Genomic DNA, 22,272 nt, shown 5'->3' with positions numbered 1-22,272 from the left:
GAGATGTGAATTTAGCTAGAATAGACTGTCGAATGATACTTGAAGGGTTGACAGTGTATAGGCAATGGCAAACATTTAAAGATCACATGGATGAATTTCAGCAATTGTACATCCCTGTCTGGAGTAAAAATAAAACGGGAAAGGTGGCTCAACCGTGGCTAACAAGGGAAATTAAGGATAGTGTTAAATCCAAGGAAAAGGCATATACATTGGCCAGAAAAAGCAGCAAACCTTAGGACTGGGAGAATTTTGTAATACAGCAGAGGAGGACAAAGGGTTTAATTAGGAGGGGGAAAATAGAGTATGAGAGGAAGCTTGCTGGGAACATAAAAACTGACTGCAAAAGCTTCTATAGATATGTGAAGAGAAAAAGATTAGTGAAAACAAACATAGGTCCCTTGCAGTCAGATTCAGGTGAATTTATAATGGGGAACAAAGAAATGGTGGACCAGTTAAACAAATACTTTGGTTCTGTCTTCACGAAAGAAGACACGAATAACCTTTCAGAAATACTAGATGACCGAGGGTCTAGTGAGAAGGAGGAACTAAAGGAAATCCTTATTAGGCGGGAAATTGATGGGATTGAAGGCCGATAAATCCCCAGGGTCTGATAGTCTGCATCCCAGAGTACTTAAGGAGGTAGCACTAGAAATAGTGGATGCATTGGTGATCATTTTCCAACAGTCTATCGACTCTGGATCGGTTCCTATGGACTGGAGGGTAGCTAATGTAACACCACTTTTTAAATAAGGAGGGAGAGAAAACAGGTAATTATAGACCGGTTAGCCTGACCTCAGTAATGGGGCAAGTGTTGGAATCAGTCCAAGTCAGCATGGATTTATGAAGGGAAAATCATGCTTGACAAATCTTCTTGAATTTTTTGAGGATGTAACTGGTAGAATGGACAAGGGAGAATCAGTGGATGTGGTGTATTTGGACTTTCAAAAGGCTTTTGACAAGGTCCCACACAAGAGATTGGTGTGCAAAATTAAAGCACATGGTATTGGGGGTAATGTACTGACTTGAATAGAGAACTGGTTGGCAGACAGGAAGCAGAGAGTTGGGATAAACGGGTCCTTTTCAGAATGGCAGGCAATGACTAGTGGGGTACCGCAGGGATCAGTGCTGGGACCCCAGCTACTTACAATAAACATTAATGATTTGGATGAGGGAATTGAGTGTAATATCTCCAAGTTTGCAGATGACACTAAGCTGGGTGGCAGTGTGAGCTGTGAGGACGCTAAAAGGCTGCAGGGTGACTTGGCCAGGTTAGGTGAGTGGGAAAACGCGTGACAGATGCAGTATAATGTGGATAAATTTGAGATTATTCACTTTGGGGGCAAAAGCACGAAGGCAGAATATTATCTGAATGGCGGCAGATTAGGAAAAGGGGAGGTGCAGCGAGACCTGGGTCTCATGGTACATCAGTCATTGAAAGTTGGCATGCAGGTTCAGCAGGCGGTGAAGGCAGCAAATGGTACGTTAGCCTTCATAGCTAGGGGATTTGAGTATAGGAGCAGGGAGGCCTTACTGCAGTTGTACAGGGCCTTAGTGAGGTCGCACCTCGAATATTATGTTCAGTTTTGATCTCCTAATCTGAGGAAGGACGTTCTTGCTATTGAGGGAGTGCAGCAAAGGTTCACCAGACTGATTCCCGGATGGCAGGACTGACATATGAGGAGAGACTGGATCGACTGGCCCTGTATTCACTGGAGTTTAGAAGGATGAGAGGGGATCTCATAGAAACATATAAAATTCTGATGGGACTGTTAGATGCAGGAAGAATGTTCCCGATGTTGAGGAAGTCCAGAACCAGGGGACATAGTCTAAGGATAAGGGGTAAGCCATTTAGGACTGAGATGAGGAGAAACTTCTTCACTCAGAGTTGTTAACCTGTGGAATTCCCTACCGCAGAGAGTGGTTGATGCCAGTTCATTCGATATATTCAAGAGGGAGTTAGATATGGCCCTTACAGCTAAAGGGATCAAGGGTTATGGAGAGAAATCAGGAAAGGGGTACTGAGATGAATGATCAGCCATGATCTTATTGAATGGTGGTGCAGGCTCGAAGGGCCGAATGGCTTAATTCTGTACCTATTTTCTGTTTCATCAAAACCCATCATAACTTTGAACACTTCCATTAAATCTCCCCATAAACTTTTTGCTCCAATGAGAACAATCCTAGCTTCTCTAGCCTCTCCACATAACTGAAGTTGCTGTTCCCTGGTATCCCTCATAATAAATCTCCTCTGCACCCTCTCAAAGGCCTTGACATCCTTCCTAAAGTGTGCTGCACAGAATTGGACACAGTACTCTAGCTGAGGTTTAACCAGTGATTTATTTTCTTTCTTTCTTACCATTGACCAGAAACACAACTGAACCAGTCTATCAGAAGCTCCGATCAGAAGCTGTGATCCGTGGCTCACCTTCTAACTCCTCAAAGCTTCACTACCATCTACAAGCCTCAAGTCAATAGCACGAAGGAATATTTGATTAGGAACTCTGCCACTGGACTCAATATCACCCTCACTGTGGCTGCATTATGTAATATCTACACAATGCACTGCGGCAGCTCAACAAGCTTACTTTCGCAGAATTTTCCAACCCCGACATCTAAAGCCAAGAAGCAAAAGAGCAGAAAGATCGTGGAAACTCCCAGCACCTCCAAGTTACAGGCCACCCTGACTTGCACATATATCATTGATGCATTGTTGCTGGGTCAGAATACCGGAATTCCCTACCTAACACTATCTTGGGAGCACCATCAGCACAAGGATAGTTGCAGTTCAAGGAGAAGGCCCATCACCACTTTCACAGGACAACTAGCGATGGGCAATTAATGCAGCTTTGACAGTGGTGTGCACACCCAAAGAATAAATAAAATAACTAACGATAACAGTTTTTTTCACACATTATTACTCCAATCTAAATCTAGATTTATTTACTCTGCATTAAAAATTCTCAATGTTAAACATACCAATCTGAGAATTCAGTGCATGGTAAACCTTTGGTAGAGGTGCTCCAAAAACCATTCCTCGAAGTTTGTCCAGTTGTGGTGCCTTGTTTTGAAGGCCTCCAAACTTTCCATTGCTTCGGATTCTGTCCCCATCTCTCGTCAGCAATGTAGGACAGTGGGTGATTTTCACAACCTAAATAAGGTTGTATTAGAGTGATGTTTCAAATTCCCGAGTCAGAGCTCATTAAAAAAAGTAGCACAGCATTGACAACGAATTTCATTCGGAATTATTCATGCATCTTAACATAATTTTAAGCAAAACAATTAACAGTTTTATTTCACAACGTCCCAAATATTATGAAATACTATTGCATAACTACATCTCAACTATGCATACACAGGGAGTGATTGAAAACCCAGAACATACCTCTTTTCTATACTGATTGGCAGCATTTAAGTCGTCCAGAATAATTGTATCTCCGAGAAGCATTCCAAACACTGAAAAACAAATTCTAATTCTAAGAGAATGCCCTTGTGCAGACACCATAATTACTTACAACTAAAAATGGTCATCACACTGGTTTACACACTATAAAATCGTATTCAACAAATTTACAAGTGTAACTGTAATGTTAGGTTTTCCAATAGCATAATCACCAATATTAATTTATTAAGCAACATGTTATTTATAACAATTTTCATAAATTTGTGTCTATGATAAAGTCTCAGTAAAGCTTGACCAACATCCTGCATAGCAGCCTTCCCAAGGAAATGAAAGCAGTTAACAAAATAAGCTTCTTGTTTAAACATAATGCCATCACATTAAGTCATCCTCGACTCCAAGGGACTGCCCAAGAAGAATGCCATCACACAAACACCAGCATCTTGAATGAAAGCCAAAATTGTCAACTCTCAATTTTCAGACAGTTCACCAACATTTGATAAAATGTAGTTCATTATAATATAGTATTAGGCAGTCCCTCATATCGAGGAAGACCCGCTTCTACACCAAAAAAGGATAAGTTCACAGGTGTTTCAATGAGGGACCAGACATTCTAGGCCCCGAACTGCATATTGAAGGGTGGAAGATGCCTGTGTATGGATTCTTTTAACGTGGGGTGGCCTTTGCACACCAGCTTGACAGAGCTAGGTCTTGATCCAGTGGCAAGGGTTAACCAAGACGACTGGAGACCAAGCTCTGCTGTACGGACCTTGTGCTATTGTCCATAGATCGCAGTGTGGGCTGGCCTCTGCTTCCCCTGGGCTCTCATTTCTTCTGGGCCCACTGTAATAACAAAGACAGTCTAGTGTAATGGGAAAAGGGAATGGATCTCGTCAGCCTTGCTCACTGTTAGCACTCTCGTCCCTGAGTCATGGGTTCAAATTAGTTCCTGTATGTTGCAGATTGGCTAAAGGCGGAGTAGTCTTGTGCTGGTCACAGTTATAGCCCCAAAACACAAGTTTGTTTTTGCTACTAATAGTTGGTTTAGTAATTAGGCACCGCGAGTCTCGGCCTAAATATGTGCTCGAATCTCTGGAGTGGGAATTGAACCCATGACTCAGGGCCGAGAGTGCTACCAGTGAGCAAGGCTGACAAGATCCATTCCCTTTTCCCATTACACTAGATAGCCAGACTGGATTAGCATGCTAACGCAGCAGGACACACGTTCCTGCTTGCACAACCCGACGTAAAGCTTCCAATCTCAGGTGAAGTGATAAAAGGCCAGCGTTTCCTCACAGGAATGAGCCTCTACTGAACAGCACTTTAACATGCCTGGGAATAGGTCATCTATCCTCTTACTTGTGGATGTGCAATACATGAAAGGAGATTGATAGAAAATACTTCAACGAAAGTGACCCACTTTTCAGAAAAATAAAATCTACAAAATGTTACAATGGATGACTAACAGTAATTTATAAAGTGAACAATTATAGTCACCTCATACTGATAGCTAAACGTAGATAGGATATATGCACTTTACCTGTTCGACATTGTTCCACATTTTCTGAAAAAATAAGTAGATCCCGGCCAAATATAGGATTTCCCTCAGGCTTGAAATTACATTTTCCATTTCGCATGTGAGGTAAAGGCCTACAATTTAAAACAGGCATTCATTCTGAATAGATCTATTAAGAACCAAATTTATAAAACATTCAACAATGGTAATTTTCAAAAATAATGCAAAATAACCTCAACACATGCAGTGTTTTCCTTTTTGTATTTCTTCTCACTTCTTACCAAAATGTACTACCTCACACTTATCTGTGTTGAAATTCATTTGACAATTATATGCACATCCTGCAAGTTTATTAATGTCATCTTGTAATTTGTTGCAGTCCTCCTCAGTGTTAACTATCCCCACCATCAGCAAAATTAGAAATTGTGTTTTTGATTTCAAAGTCTAAATCGTTAATATAAATTCTGAACAACAGTGAACTTAACACTGCTTCTTGTGGGACCCTACTCTGGTAAGCTAGCTTTTACCCCATAATTGAAGTCGTCATACAGTTTGTGTTTGTTCAAAAGTAGATTCACTCCCCCTCAAGCTTTGCAGACAATGTAATGAGATTTTAAACTTTTATACTGATACAGCTTGGTACAATATTCAGGCTGCAGCTATATTTCAAAGCTCATCATGTCTGTGATTGGTTCTAAAAGGAACAGACAATAAGCCAAATCCAAATAAAAATAACTTAATTTTCATAAGGACAAAGATAGTATTGCTAGAGCACCAAGTATCAGTACTTGAATTTTAAGAAATAGCATTAAATCCAATGTTAGAATCTAACCTGAAAACTTCTAATAGCAGTATCAATCCTAGCATTTATTCTAAAATCCAGTTAGTCAACAAACATTTTTGGAATTACACTCTGGCTTGTTTTTAGTTTGTTAGCATTTTACAGCATTTTCTAGTAAGTGTCTTTTCACTATGTAAGTGAAGTCTAATGAAGGGCAGAAATTTCAATTATTGATTTACCTGTTAGAATCAGGAAGATTTTTTCTATATATGGAATCGAGCGGCAGTACTTGCTGGCGCCCCTGACTTTCATCGAAGATACGTCGAGCAGCATCAGTGGTGAGAGTAACCACACAGTCCATGTCACTCGCCATATGCCAAGAGATAACCTTGGCCACCTCATCATCCTCTATCATTGCCAAGTGTGCAATCTGCAATTAATCAAACATTGGTTTTGGGTTGAGGAATTTTCTGCATCACAAAACAGAAACAAAATGAAAATACCACAATATTTCTGAATAACGGAAGAAAAGCCATACGGCAATAAAAAAGGCAATATATTCTTGAAAAATGTGTGCTGTGTTGGGAAAGGGTGAGCATGAGAGAACAAACAAGAAGAGCCAGAACAGCAAAGTGTCACACATGTACCCCAAATTATTCTCTTTGCCCTCTTGATTGAAAGAGAATACTGATTTTCATTCTATCCTTCTAGGCTGGGCTCAACCTCATATGTTGAAGTCAAGTAGTCCAATGACTTTCAAATAACATAACGAACTGGCAAGAAACAAAATTGGGTCTATCTTTGGATTTCCAGAAGGCATTTGACAAGGTGCCACATAAAAGGTGACTGCACAAGATAAAAGTTCACGGGGTTGGGGGTAATATATTAGCATGGATAGAGGATTGGCTAACAGAAAACAGAGTGTCGGGATAAATGGTTCATTCTCTGATTGGCAACCAGTAACTAGTGGGGTGCCACAGGGATCAGTGCTGGGACCCCAACTATTTACAATCTATATTAACGACTTGGAAGAAGGGACTGAGTGTAACGTAGCCAAGTTTGCTGACGATACAAAGATGGGAGGAAAAGCAATGTTTGAGGAGGACACAAAAAATCTGCAAAAGGATATAGACAGGCTAAGTGAGTGGGCAAAAATTTGGCAGATGGAGTATAATGTTGGAAAGTGTGAGGTCATGCACTTTGGCAGAAAAAAAATCAAAGAGCAAGTTATTATTTAAATGGAGAAAGATTGCAAAGTGCTGCAGTACAGCAGGACCTGGGGGTACTGGTGCATGAAACGCAAAAGGATAGTATGCAGGTACAGCAAGTGATCAGGAAGGCCAAGGGTATCTTGGCCTTTATTGCAAAGGAGCTGGGAGCATAAAAGCAAGGAAGTCTTGCTACAGCTATATAAGGTATTGGTGAGGCCACACCTGGAATACTGCGCGCAGTTTTGGTTTCCATATTTACGAAAGGATATACTTGCTTTGGAGGCAGTTCAGAGAAGGTTCACTAGGTTGATTCCAGGGATGAGGGGATTGACTTATAGAAACATAGAAAATAGTGCAGGAGCAGGCCATTCAGCCCTTCTAGCCTGCACCGCCATTCAATGAGTTCATGGCTGAACATGAAACTTCAGTACCCACTTCCTGCTTTCACGCCATACCCCTTGATCCCCCGAGTAGTAAGGACTTCATCTAACTCCCTTTTGAATATATTTAGTGAATTGGCCTCAACTACTTTCTGTGGTAGAGAATTCCACAGGTTCACCACTCTCTGGGTGAAGAAGTTTCTCCTTATCTCGGTCCTAAATGGCTTACCCCTTATCCTTAGACTGTGACCCCTGGTTCTGGACTTCCCCAACATTGGGAACATTCTTCCTGCATCCAACCTGTCCAAACCCGTCAGAATTTTAAATGTTTCTATGAGGTCCCCTCTCACTCTTCTGAACTCCAGTGAATACAAGCCCAGTTGATCCAGTCTTTCTTGATATGTCAGTCCCGCCATCCCGGGAATCAGTCTGGTGAACCTTCGCTGCACTCCCTCAATAGCAAGAATGTCCTTCCTCAAGTTAGGGGACCAAAACTGTACACAATACTCCAGGTGTGGCCTCACCAAGGCCCTGTACAACTGTAGCAACACCTCCCTCCCCCTGTACTCAAATCCCCTCGCTATGAAGGCCAACATGCCATTTGCTTTCTTAACCGCCTGCTGTACCTGCATGCCAACCTTCAATGACTGATGTACCATGACACCCAGGTCTCGTTGCACCTTCCCTTTTCCTAATCTGTCACCATTCAGATAATAGTCTGTCTCTCTGTTTTTACCACCAAAGTGGATAACCTCACATTTATCCACATTATACTTCATCTGCCACGCATTTGCCCACTCACCTAACCTATCCAAGTCACTCTGTAGCCTCATAGCATCCTCCTCGCAGCTCACACTGCCACCCAACTTAGTGTCATCCGCAAATTTGGAGATACTACATTTAATCCCCTCGTCTAAATCATTAATGTACAATGTAAACAGCTGGGGCCCCAGCACAGAACCCTGCGGTACCCCACTAGTCACTGCCTGCCATTCCGAAAAGTAACCATTTACTCCTACTCTTTGCTTCCTGTCTGACAACCAGTTCTCAATCCACGTCAGCACACTACCCCCAATCCCATGTGCTTTAACTTTGCACATTAATCTCCTGTGTGGGACCTTGTCGAAAGCCTTCTGAAAGTCCAAATATACCACATCAACTGGTACTCCTTTGTCCACTTTATTGGAAACATCCTCAAAAAATTCCAGAAGATTTGTCAAGCATGATCTCCCTTTCACAAATCCATGCTGACTTGGACCTATCATGTCACCATTTTCTAAATGCGCTGCTATGACATCCTTAATAATTGATTCCATCATTTTACCCACTACTGAGGTCAGGCTGACCGGTCTATAATTCCCTGCTTTCTCTCTCCCTCCTTTTTTAAAAAGTGGGGTTACATTGGCTACCCTCCACTTGATAGGAACTGATCCAGAGTCAATGGAATGTTGGAAAATGACTGTCAATGCATCCGCTATTTCCAAGGCCACCTCCTTAAGTACTCTGGGATGCAGTCCATCAGGCCCTGGGGATTTATCGGCCTTCAATCCCATCAATTTCCCCAACACAATTTCCCGACTAATAAAGATTTCCCTCAGTTCCTCCTCCTTAATAGACCCTCTGACCACTTTTATATCCGGAAGGTTGTTTGTGTCCTCCTTAGTGAATACTGAACCAAAGTACTTGTTCAATTGGTCTGCCATTTCTTTGTTCCCCGTTATGACTTCCCCTGATTCTGACTGCAGGGGACCTATGTTTGTCTTTACTAACCTTTTTCTCTTTACATACCTATAGAAACTTTTGCAATCCGCCTTAATGTTCCCTGCAAGCTTCTTCTCGTACTCCATTTTCCCTGCCCTAATCAAACCCTTTGTACTCCTCTGCTGAGTTCTAAATTTCTCCCAGTCCCCAGGTTCGCTGCTATTTCTGGCCAATTTGTATGCCATTTCCTTGGCTTTAATACTATCGCTGATTTCCCTAGATAGCCACGGTTGAGCCACCTTCCCTTTTTTATTTTTACGCCAGACAGGAATGTACAATTGTTGTAATTCATCCATGCGGTCTCTAAATGTCTGCCATTGCCCATTATGAGGAAAGGTTGAGTAGGATGGGCCTCTACTCATTGGAATTCAGAAGAATGAGGGGTGATTCTTATCGAAACGTATAAGATTATGAGAGAGCTTGACAAGGTGGATGCAGAGAGGATGTTTCCACTGATGGGGGAGACTAGAATTAGAGGGCATGATCTTTCAAACAGAGATGAGGAGAAATTTCTTCTCTCAGAGGGTTGTAAATCTGTGGAATTCGCTACCTCAGAGAGCTGTGGAAGCTGGCACATTGAATAAATTTAAGACAGAAATAGACAATTTCTTAAAAGGTAAGGGAATAAGGGGTTATGTTCTTATTTCTTATGTTTAGGTACCATTAGAACCATAAGCATTAGGAGCAGGAGTAGGCCATTCGGCCCCTCGAGCCTGTTCAGCCATTCAATAAGATCATGGCTGATCTTCTATCTCAACTCCACTTTCCTGCACTAACCCCATATCCCTTGATTCCCTTAATATCCAAAAATCTATCAATCTCTGTCTTGAAAATACTCAAAAGACTGAGCCTCCACAGCCCTCTGGGATAGAGAATTTCAAAGATTCACCACCCTTAGTGAAGAAGTTTCTCCTCATCTCTGTCCTAAATGGCTGACCTCTTATTCTGAGATTGTGACCCCTGGTTCTAGACTCCCCAGCCAGAGGAAACATCCTTCCTACATCTACCCTATCTAGCCCTGTAAGAATTTTGTATGTTTCAATGAGAACACCTCTCATTCTTCTAAACTCTAGAGAATGTAGGCCTAGTCTGCTCAATCTCTCCTCATGGACAATCCCTCCCCCCTCTCCCCAGGAATCAATCTTAGAACAGTCTTAATGATTGTTGCAGGGGAGGTAAGATGGGGAGCAAGGAAGGGAAGATGGGGAGCAGGAGGAAGCATGGATTAGAACTGATGACATTTCTCGATGGACACAGGTATTGGTATGAATTAGCTTGAACTAATACTTAGAAGTTGAATGCTTTAGGCCAGGTGATGTGGACAATGTTTCAATACCGCAGAGAGAAATGGGAGTACAAAAATTATACTTAGTAAGGAATAGTTTACAATGAGGTTGACATTAATCATACCTTTCCTAAAATGTCAGCACTGCTCCTAGAATAATTAGGCAGAGAACAAGTTCTTCTGGGCAGTTTGAATATCCTGTCTCTGTCAATCGTCATCTGTTTGAGGACAGCATCAATACCTTGGAGCTAAATTGTAGGAAAAAAATTGTAATATTTACAGCATTAACTGTGGTTGGAGGAGGGGTGGGAAGACTAGCATCTTTAAAAAGTAAAATACAATAAATACACATCCTGCACTAAAGTCTATTACCCAGTCCAAAATGTGATCTTAAACCAATGGTAGCAATTCAAAGTGTATGTAATAAACCAGCTGCTGGAAATTAGTCTCAAAAGTTCTTGAGCATCACTAGCCTTCCTAAAAGATATAAAACTTGTGCACATGCAATATATAAAAAATACTATATTTAAGGACCGTTAAAATTAGTTTTTATTGCCAATTTAAAATGTAAAGCTGGGCCAAAAAGTTGAACCTAAAAAGAACATCTAGTAAATTCAAAGACAATAGGTTAAAAAAAAAAGTTTTCATATCAAACATTGTTAAAACACAAGAAATCAAAGAAGGAATTTTACAAAAGGTGAAATAAGTGAAATGGGGCTCATAATCAGACTCTCCTAGCTGCAAGATAGATTTTCCCTCAAGAAGTAAAATTGAAGACCCTGCATTTATTGTCGACACTCTTTCCACTACGAAGGTAGGATAATAAAAATAGTTGGAGAATGCGCATAGGACAAGTTGTAATTGTGATTTTATTGACCAATGCCTTGTGTGGCACGAGTCAACCTTTGATTGATAAGCTCAGTCTTTAGGGGGCTATCAACATGGTAACTAGCAGTTCAACTGCTGCTTTTGTTCTATAACGAACTAGCAATAAAGGACAGACATTTACTTCAGCATTAAGAAAATAATCTTCACAGTAATAGCCAAATGATGATTGAAATTCCCGTTTAAAAAAAAAATCCAAGTTACACAACCGTTGTTTCTTTTCCTGCTGAAAATCAGGTCCAGAGATGTGTGCACATTGCATCTGTGATAGCAACATGGCATGTACAGCAAACGTGTGTGCAGATGTCATTGATGGGTACATAGACATAGCTAGACCTCTTTTCATAAGAAATCAATGGGAAATTTGGGGATTTCCATAGTTAGGAGAAAAATTGGTTTTTAAACAATTCAAAACCTGAAAATATATCAGTGGAAATGAGCTAAAACTGTCGTTCTTAACTATATTACTGCAGTTTGGATTCGATGTAGTCCAAAAAGGGGAAAAATAAACTTTGGCTAGTTAAAATGTTTTCAGTTTTGCATTTAGCCTGTAGCCTTTCAGACTTCCAATACCACCCCATATTTTGAATCAGCTCTGTCTGGGTCTCAGACCTTCCTTTGTTATTTACAGAACTAGCATTACCAAGCCACTTCAGCTTCAACACTGGACAGCGCCGACCTGATTGGAGACACCAGCAGCGGGATATAAAAGGAGCAGTGCCCGAGGCCCAGTGAAGGAGCGGGACCTGCGGGACATAAAAGGAGCAGTGCCCGAGGCCAGGTGCAGTTGCTGGGAGCTCGGAGCAGTCCAAGCCGACCTGAGAGGGGGACAAAAATCGAAGTGTGAAGTCATAGGAAAGCAGCCAGGTGATTGGCTGGTTCGTATTTCTTTTTTTTTCTAAACTTGGGCATTGGTTTAAATTAAGAGCCGGGATTAAAAAGTAAACAGACAATTGATATTTCAACTTAAATACCTAATTAATTAAATAAAATATAATAGAGATGGGAGAGCAGGCAATGTATTGCAGCTGTTGCATGTGGAAGCTGGTGGACATGACTGAGGTCCACGGTGACCACATCTGCAGCAAATGTTGGCTGCTCGAGGAATTTCAGCTCAGAATTGATGAGCTGGAGTCCGAGCTTCAGACACTGCAATACATCAGGGAGGGGGAGAGTTAGCTGGACGCCATGTTTCAGGCAGCAGTCACAGTCCTTCGGTTAAATAATTCAAATTTGGTCTGTGGTCAATAACAAGTGGGTGTGACCAACAAGTGAGTGAGGTATGGGGACCCAGGAGGTAGTGATGGTGGAGCCTCAGCCCTTGCTCTTTCCAACAGGTACGAGGCTCTTACTCCCTGTATGGACGAGAGCAAGGACTGCAGGGAGGATGAGCAAACTCACCACAGCACCGTATTCAAGTGGGGGGAGTAAAAAAAAAATGTAGTGGTAGGGGAATTAATAATTAGAGGGATAGATACTGTTCTCTGCAGCCGAAGGCTGTGTTGCCTGTCTGGTGCCAGGGTTCAGGACATCTCCTCTGGGCTAGAGAGGAACTTGGAATGGGAGGGGGAAGATCCAGTTGTCGTGGTCCACGTAGATACCAACTGACATAGGTAGAACAAAGAAAAAGAGATGCTGCTGAGGAAGTATGAGCAGCTAGGGGCTAAATTAAAAAGTAGAACTACAAAAGGTAATAATCTCTGGATTACTACCTGAGCCACGAGAAAATTTGCATGGGGTAAATAAGATCAGAGAGATGAATGCATGGCTCAAAGACTGGTGTGGGAGAAATGGGTTTCGATTCCTGGTGTACTGGCACCAGTACTGGGTAAGAGCTGTTCCGTTGGGACAGGCTTCTCTTGAACCGTGCTGCAACTAGTGTCCTGGCGAATCGAATAACTAGGGATGTTGGGAGGCTTTAAACTAAATAGTGGGTGGGGTGGGGGTGGGGGTGGGGGTGGGGGCGGGGAAGAAAAGAGGGTTCAAGTGAGCACAAATGTATAAAGTTAAAGTGAAAGGAGAAGGCAATAGGAGCAGGGTAGCAATGGGGGAAATAATAACCAGAGTGCATCAGAAAGTGGGGTCAAAGTAGAGGAAAATGGTAAAAGGACAAAATTAAAACCTCTTTATCTGAATGCAAAATAGATGAGTTGACGGCACAAATAGATATAAATGGGTCTGATCTGATAGCCATTACAGAGACGTGGTTGCAAAGTGACCATGGCTGGGAACTGAATATTCAGGACTATTTGACAATTCGGAAGGGTAGACAGAAAGGAAAAGGAGGTGGGGCAGCTCTGTTAACAAAGGATGTGAGCAGTGCAGTAGTGAGAAATGATATTGGCGCAGAAGATCAAGATGTAGAATAGGTTTGGGTGGACATAAGGAACAATAAGGGAAGAAGTCACTGGTGGGTGTAGTCTATAGGCTCTCTAACAGTAGCTACACTGTTGGGCAGAGTACAAATCAAGAAATAATGGAGGCTTCTAAGAAAGATAGGGCAATAATCATGGACGATTTTAACCTTCAAATTGATTGGACAAATCAAACTGGCCTAGGTAGCCTTGAGGAAGAGTTCATAGTGTATCCTGGATCGTTTCCTTGAACAGTATGTTGCAGAACCAACCAAGGAGCAGGCTATCTTAGATCTGGTACTGCGTAATGAGACAGAATTAATAAATGATCTCATCGTAAATGATCCTCTAGGAAAGAGTGATTATATGATGGTTGAATTTCAAATTCAGTTAAGGGTGAGAAAGTTGGATCTCAAACCAGTGTCCTGATCTTAAATAAAGGCAATTACAAAGGTATAAAGGCAGAGTTGGCTAAAGTAGACTGGGAAAATAGATTAAAGAGTAAGACGGTTGAGAAGCAGTGGCATACATTTAAGGAGATATTTTATAACTCTCAACAAAAATATATTTCAGTAAGAAGGAAAGACTTTAAGAGAAGGGAGACTGACTAAGGAAGGATTGTGGTATCAAATATTTTAAAAAGCATACAATGTTCCAAGATTAGTGGGAGGCCAGGTTTGGGAAATTTTTAAAAACCAACAAAGGACGACTAAGAAAGAGAAGAAGGAGGAGGATTATGAGAGTAAACTAGCAAGAAATATAAAAACAGTATCTACAAGTATATAAAAAGAAAGGCTAAAGTAAACATTGGTTCCTTAGCGGATGAGATTGGGGAATAATGGACAACAGGGAAATGGCAGAGACTTTGAACAAATATTTTGTATCAGTCTTCACAGTAGAAGACACTAAAAACATTCCAATAATAGATTATCATCAAGGGGCTATAGGGAGGAGGGAACTTAAAACAATCACCATCATTAAAAAAAAAAGTACTCGGTAAAATAATGGGACTAAAGGTGGACAAGTATGGCCTACTCCTGTCCCTATTTCTTATGTTCTTATGTCCCCTGGACCTGATGGAATGCATCCTTGGGTCTTAAAAGAAGTCGGTGCAGAGATAGTGGATGCATTGGTTACAATTTACCAAAATTCCTTGGATTCTGGAAATGTCCTAGCGAATTGGACAACCGCAAATCTAACGCCCCTATTTAAAAAAGGAGGGTGACAGAAAGCAGGAACTATAGACCAGTTAGTTTATCATCTGTTGTTGGGAAAATGCTGGAGTCCGTTATTAAAGAAGCAGTGGCAGGACATTTGGAAAAGCATAATATAGTCAAGAAGAGTCAGCATGGTTTTATGAAAGGGAAATCATATTTGACAAATTTGCTGGAGTTCTTTGAACATAGTGGATAAGGGCCGGGGGAGGGGGGGGGGAAACCAGTGGATGTGGTGTATTTGGATTTCCAGAAGGCATTCGTTAAGGTGCCACATAAAAGGTTACTGCACAAGATAAAAGCTCACGGGGTTGGGGATAATATATTAGCATGTATAGAGGATTGGCTAACTGACAGAAAACAATGTTGGGATAAATGGGTAATTTTCCAGTTGGCAAACGGTAACTAGTGGAGTGCCACAGGGATCGTTGCTGGTGCCTCAACTATTTACAATCTATATTAACGGCTTGGATGAAGGGAACGAGTGTAATGTAGCCAAGTTTGCTGATGATACAAAGATGGGTGGGAAAGCAAGTTAAGTTGTAAGGAGGACACAAAGAATCTGCAAAGGGATATAGACAGGCTAAGTGAGTGGGCAATCATTTGGCAGATGGAGTATAGGCCCCAAGTTTCCACATGATTTGCTCCTGATTTTTAGGAGCAACTGGTGGAGAACGGAGTATCTTAGAAATCGCAATTCTCCACATTTAAGTTTTCGGCAGTTCTAGTCAGGTAGAACAGTTTCACTTTTGAACAGAATTTTTTTTCCCCAAAAGGGGGCTTGTCTGGCCACTGACGCCTGATTTGAAAGTTTCCACAGTGAAAACGTACTCCAAACTAACTTAGAATGGAGCAAGTGAAGATTTTTGTAGGCTTGAAAAAACCTTGTCGACACATTAAAAAAATCAGGCGCAGGTTACAAATTAGGCGTCGGGAACAAGGTGGGGGGGAGGGAAAGAGAAGTCATTAAATTCTACAATAAATCCTTAGTTATACTTATACAAATATTATACAAATAAATCCAACCTGAATAAAAATTTATAAGCAAAGAAAAGATTAAATAAACCATGTTCCTACCTGTGTGAAAGTGCTTCAGGCAGCGGTTTGCCGTCAGGACCGACTGACGGCAGGGGGAGGGAGGGAGAAGGCTGCAGGAAGCCTCATTACTTGAGGCAGCCGTTTGCCGTCGGGACCGACCGACGGCAGGGGGAGAAAGCTGCAAGAAGCCTCAGTGCTGATCATGGAAGGGCAATGTGGTTTTATTAAAAAATGTTAAAAATTGAACATCTACAAAGAATTTGAATAGTGTCAAACAACTGCATGTGTCCCGTTTATCAGTCTATCTTTAATTACAGAATGCACTCCCTCACCCTCACACACAGAAATATCAAGAAAATTAAAATACAAGCCTTTGCAAGGGTTCAATAAGCAAATTTTCACTTTTTCTGCAGCACTTTTTAAAATGGCCGAGTGCCAATGTTTCCTTCAGACTGCACGTGCGCGAATGCTCCAATGCACACGCGCAGGGTTGCCGGCACGAAAAAAACTCATTTAAATTGTACCCGCCCCCTCCTACTTACAAAATCGGCACGAGTGGTAGGCTCCGCCCCCTGTGCGCCGCGCCAAGCAGCCATCGAGCTGCCAAGCGCTCGAGAATAGCGCGTTTTTTTTCAGGCGCCGTTTTCGGCGCGAAAAACAGGCGCCGAGCTCGGAGGGGCGCCTGTTTTGCTGCGTGTGGAAACTTGGGGCCATAATGTGGGAAAGTGGCAGGAAAAATAAAAAAGCAAATTATAATTTAAATGGAAATTACAAAATGTTGCAGTAGAGGGACCTGGGGGTTCTTGTGTATGAAATACAAAAAGTTAGTATGCAAGTAATCAGAAAGGCAAATGGGATGTTAGCCTTTACTGCAAGGGGGTGGGGGGTGGAGTATAAAAGCAGGGATGTCCTGCTACAACTGTACAGGGTATTGGTGAAGCCACACCTAGAGTACTGCATACAATTTTGGTCTCATCATTTAAAGAGAGATATACTTGCATTGGAGGCAGTTCAGAGAAGGTTCACTAGGTTGATTTCTGAAATGAAGGGGTTGACTTATGAAGAAAGGTTGTGTAGGTTGGGCGTATACATTGGAGTTTAGAAGAATGAGAGGTGATCTTATTGAAACATACAAGATACTGAGGGGGCTCGACAAAGAAGATGCAGGGAGGATGTTTCCACTCATGGGGGAATCTAGAACTAGGAGGCATAGTTTAAGAATAAGGGATTACCCATTTAGAACTGAGATGAGGAGAAATTTCTTCTCTGAGGATCGTAAATCTGTGGAATTCTCTGCCCCAGAGAGCTGTGGAGGCTGGGTCATTGAATATATTTAAGGTGGAGATACAGATTTTTGAACGATAAGGGAGTAAAGGGCTATGGGGAATGGGCAGGGAAGTGGAGCTGAGCCCAAGATCAGATCAGCCATGATCTTATTAAATGGCCACACATCAATAATTAATACACCAGTTAACTTACAGTAGAGATTTCTGCAGTGTTGATTTTCTGTTTTCGAAGTTCATTCCTTAGGTGAGTTTCCTTTGCTGTAGCTTCTTGCGCTTGACCTAAATAAAATTTCAATTTCAGTACTTAAACTGCAAAACATTTAGTTACTACCTCTCCAATCACATTTAAAATGATTGTATTGGTGAACAGTTATGAGGATATGAATAGAAGACTGCCTGCCTCCTGACAATCATAAATTACAAGATTACCAATTATTGGAAGCAGTTTAACACTCAAAAGGTTAGATTGAATGCTGGCCTCGCTTCTATATGCATCACATCCAAAATGGAATGGGAAAAAGGCAGGGCTTGAGGCAAAGTTCCCGCCTAACATACACCAACCCTCAGTGGACTCTAATTATCACCACCACGAATAAACATTGACATTTCCCCTCAAATAAAATCTGTAAAACCCAGCAAATTCTAGCTGGAACAGCAGCATAGTGATTATGTTACTGGACTAGTAATCCAAAGACCTGGACTAATGATCCGGAGACACAAGTTTAAATCACAGAACAGCAGCTGGGGAATGTAAATGTAATTAATTAAATAAATATAAAAGCTTGCATCTGTAATGGTGAACATGTAACTACCGGATTGTTGTAAAATCCGATCTGGATCACTCGTGTCCTTTAGAGAAGGAAATCTGTTGTCATTACCCGGCCTGGTAAGGTCCCTAGATGTTGACTCTTAACTGCCGTCTGAAATGGCCCAGCTGAGCAAGCTACTCAGTTATACCAAACTGCGATGACAAAGTATTTGAGTAATAAAATCAGATGGACTGACAAAGGCACACCCAGCCCCATCGATCCTGCAAAGTTTTCATCATTAACATCTGGGGACTTGTGCCAAAATTAGGAGAGCTGTCCCACAGACTAGTCAAGAAAAAGACCGACCGTCATACTCACAGAATCATACATTTCAGCCAATGTCCCAGACTCCCAGAGGTGGCAGCACAGTGGTATACAGTCGGGAGTGTGTGGCCCTGGGAGTCCTGAACATTGACTCCGGAGTCCATGAGGTCTCAAGGCCATCAGGTCAAAGCATGGGCAAAGAAACATCCTGCTAATTAGCACCTAAAGTCATCCCTCAGCTGATGAATCAGTACTCCATGTTGAACACCACTTGGAAGAAGCATGGAAGGCAGTAAGGCACAGTATGTACTCTAGGTGGGGGACTTTAATATCCATCACTAAGAATGACTCGGTAGCACCACTACTAACCACGCTGTCAGAGTCCTGAAGGATATAGCTGCCAGATTGGGTTTGCAGCAGATGGCGAGAGAGAGAACGAACACGAGGGAAAAACCTACTTGATCTTGTCCTCACCAATCTACCCGTCACAGATGCATCTGTCCATGACAGCAAAGTCCGGTCTTCATACTGAGGACGCCCTCCACTGAGGTTGTGTGGCATTATCACTGTGCTAAATTGGATAGATTCAGAACAGATCTAGCAGCTCAAAATTGGTCATCCATGAGATGTTGTGGGCCATCAGCAGCAGAATTGTATTCCACTATAATCTGTAATCTCACAGCCCGGCATATCCCTCACTTTACCATTACCATCAAGCCAGTGGACCAACCCTGGTTTAATGAGTGTAGAAGAACATGCCAGGAGCAGCACTAGGCACACCAAAAAATGAGGTGCCAACCTGGTGAAGCTACAACACAGGAATACATAGATGCTAAACAGAAGAAACAGCATGTTATAGACAGAGTTAAGCAATCCCACAACCAACAGATCAGATCAAAGCTCTGCCGTCCTGCAACATCCAACTGTGAATGGTGGTGGACAATTAAATAACTAATGGGATGGTGGACCCTAGTACGCAAGTGCAAAAGACAAGGCTGAAGCGGATTGGATTTTTCCTGTCTTCAGATAGAAATGCCGAGTGGATGATCCATCTCGGCCTCATCCTGATGTCCCTACCATCACAGAAGCCAGTCTTCAACCAATTCTATTCATTTTTAACGTGGTAACAAGAAACGGCTGAGCACACTGGATATAGCAAAGGGTATGGGCCCCAACAACATCTCGGCTGTAGTGCTGAAGACTTGTGTTCTAGAAGTAGCCGTACCTCTAACCAAGCTATTCCAGTACAGCTACAACACTGACATCTACCCGACAAAGTAGAAAATTGCTCAAATATGTCCTGTTCACACAAAGCAGGACAAATCCAATCCGGTCAATTAGCACCCTATCAATCTACTCTCAATTATCAGCAAAATGATGACATTGTCGTTGACAGTGCTATCAAGTACCACTTACTCACCAATAACCCGCTCAAAGCAGCTTTAACAGAAGATATATAAAGCATATTTCACACTTGTAATACTGTAAACAGTTCTCATTTAAAACTGAAGAAAAAGGACCATAAATTATTTGGATTGTTGGAAGTATTTTTCTCATTTTCAGATGTTGGATCTCTCACCATCTGGAAATGATTTCACTGATCTCTAGTTATGATTGTATTTCCACATACAAAGAGATCAACTGCTGCAATACTTATTCGCCACTTAAAAACAGAAAGCAAATTCCTTCCTCTGTGCAAACGTACAACATAAATATTAATGTATTCATATTGTGGCTTACACTTCATTTCACCGATTAATTGGTTGGTGGTATCAAACAAACTCCGGTATGCAACAATGGATTGGGAGAGTTGGTCCTTCTCTTTGGTTAAGGTTGTCATCTGCTGCTGTTTCTTAAAATCTGTGAAGAAAAAGATCTACATCACCCATTTCTATATTCCAAATTAAATCTTACAAGCGAGTGCATTAATTTTTGAACAAAATGATTATGTTTCTCAATTTTATATCAGCCATTTTTAAACAGCCGATTTTGTGAACCACTTACAGTGTGAGCATTGCAAAAACACAACGTGCATTTATATAGCGCCTTTAATGTAGCAAAACATCCCAAGATGCTTTGCAGGATTCCCACTGTGAATTAAATTTTGGCTAAACTGGACTTTTCACCATTGAGGCCCAGCACAATTTGCAATTGCTAATCTCAAGTAACTACTAAGTGTCCTCTTTAAATAATGTTAAATAAAATCCATTCAGATTTAGATTAAGTTGTTTTTCCTCATCGCAAAACTAAGTCTTTCTCTACACTTACCCTCCCACATAAAAGAGTGAATAACTTTAGAATTATATTATGTCTTTCAATAATTTAAGTTCATTATGTAACAAATGCGTAAATAGAAGATAACCTGGTGGACAAAATTTCAGCACATTTCGTTTTTCAAAATAATAAACAAAGTTATACTTGATAAAACTCTGACCAAGAAAATATTTTTATTGTTGTAAATATATATATATATATTTTAAAACTATGCACTAAAATTTTAGGTTAACCATTTGCTTTATGCCCAACACTACTCTAGCTGAGAACAGCTGGTTCAGCACAAATGTTCAACTGAACCTGGAACCTTTCTTTCATCTACGGTTCAAGAATACATCTTGTGATATAATTTGTCTATTTGTGACTCCTTACTCTCACATTGCTTATTTTTCCAGCTCCGATATGATGAAAGGACTGGGTCAACCTCAAATGCGCATAGACAGACAACAGTGACAATAAGCCAAAGAATTCCAAGTTCCGCTTGGTAGTTAACCAAGCAAAACATAGGTAGGTTGCTGTGAGGCTTACCGTTATAAAACATAAAAGATACAATGTATGGAGGCAAAGGATTCCTCTTTCCAGGTGTTGAAATGGTAGGTTCAAAAACCAGCATATATTCAGTACTATCTCTCCCAGGACTGTTTTCTGCCAGCACCAAGCTCTATTAAAAAAGGAATAAAAATAAAAGATCAGTTTTCAAAGATGAGCAAATAATTGATGTATGTTAACAGTGAAAATATAGCAGGTTTAATAGAAAATCATTTTATACTGAGCCAACATTTTTTTTTGACCAAATAGACTTTGATTGCAAAAGTCGTCAAAAAAGGACACGATTCAACATTATCTGAAGAACACAAGAAATAAGCCTGCCTCGCTGATCTTTGACCTCCAATCCTCTGCCCGATTCCGATAAAGTCCGAAAATCTATCAATCTCAGCTTTGAATATACTCAACACAGCCCTCTGGGGTAGAGAATTCCAAAGATTCACAACCCTGAATGCATCTCAGTCCTAAACATCTGACTGCTTATCCTGAGACTATGCCCTCTACTTCTAGACTCTCCTAGTTTTAGAAGATTCAGGACTATCAGTTAATTTCAAAAATGAAAATGCTAATTCAATTTCTTGTACAGATAATTCCATTGACTACAAATTTAAACATTTGGCCCGCATTGACTGAAGATTCATACTGGGATGATCTGGAATGTCTGTTTCATGCTCATTTTACAAGCCCCACTTTAAAGTTACAGTAAGTCAAGTTACAGGTCGAACCTCCCTTATCTGGCACCCTTGAGACCTGGCTTGTGCCAGATGAGGGGAGGTGATTGGGGGGGGGGGGGGGGGAAAGAGGGTGGGGAAATAGAGAGCAAGGTCACCCGAGGTTGGGGGGGGCAGAAAGAGGAGGAAGGGGGTTGGGGAAGAGGAGGTCTGCAGCCAGAGTGGGCCCAGTAGGCTGGCGAAGAGTCGGCCCGATCCCCCCCCGGAGGGAGCGCTGTGGGGAGGAGAGATGGTTGGAGGACTGTGGCTGCAGGAGTTCCAGCAGGGCGATGAGGAGGAGGCAGCCGATCAAGGAGAAAGGTTATAGCGATGAGTAGGATTTTGATTGGCCGCATTCTGTGCATGCACCCCCCGACAGCCAGGAATGGTGCCGGATAAGCGAGTCCCGGATGAGATAGGTTCAACCTGTACTTTGTCTACACCAAGCTTTACAATAAAGAATTCTACTTATTTGTACAACCCGAAGCTGGAAAATTGTGATAATAAATGCAATGTATACCAATTGAATGGAATACACAATAGTATTCATTCATAGATTCT

The 22,272-nt window shown here is 41.6% G+C and overlaps 1 protein-coding gene across 1 annotated transcript in view; it reads right to left on the bottom strand.

Annotated features, from left to right (window-relative positions):
* The window catches only part of smchd1 (structural maintenance of chromosomes flexible hinge domain containing 1), a 302,280-nt gene that overhangs the window by 10,939 nt on the left and 269,069 nt on the right, over positions 1–22,272 (bottom strand). The window contains exons 38-45 of the mRNA XM_070893027.1: positions 20,984–21,116; positions 19,922–20,041; positions 17,302–17,387; positions 10,457–10,579; positions 5,934–6,124; positions 4,938–5,047; positions 3,383–3,453; positions 2,977–3,148 (exon numbers count right to left, since the gene is read on the bottom strand). Of these exons, the coding sequence (XP_070749128.1) occupies positions 2,977–3,148; positions 3,383–3,453; positions 4,938–5,047; positions 5,934–6,124; positions 10,457–10,579; positions 17,302–17,387; positions 19,922–20,041; positions 20,984–21,116 (1,006 nt within the window). The remainder of the gene's footprint in view (positions 1–2,976; positions 3,149–3,382; positions 3,454–4,937; positions 5,048–5,933; positions 6,125–10,456; positions 10,580–17,301; positions 17,388–19,921; positions 20,042–20,983; positions 21,117–22,272) is intronic.

The sequence above is a fragment of the Pristiophorus japonicus genome, chromosome 1, assembly GCF_044704955.1.
Source record: "Pristiophorus japonicus isolate sPriJap1 chromosome 1, sPriJap1.hap1, whole genome shotgun sequence".
NCBI classification, from domain to species: domain Eukaryota; kingdom Metazoa; phylum Chordata; class Chondrichthyes; family Pristiophoridae; genus Pristiophorus; species Pristiophorus japonicus.
This window is presented reverse-complemented; position numbering and strand designations above follow the sequence as displayed.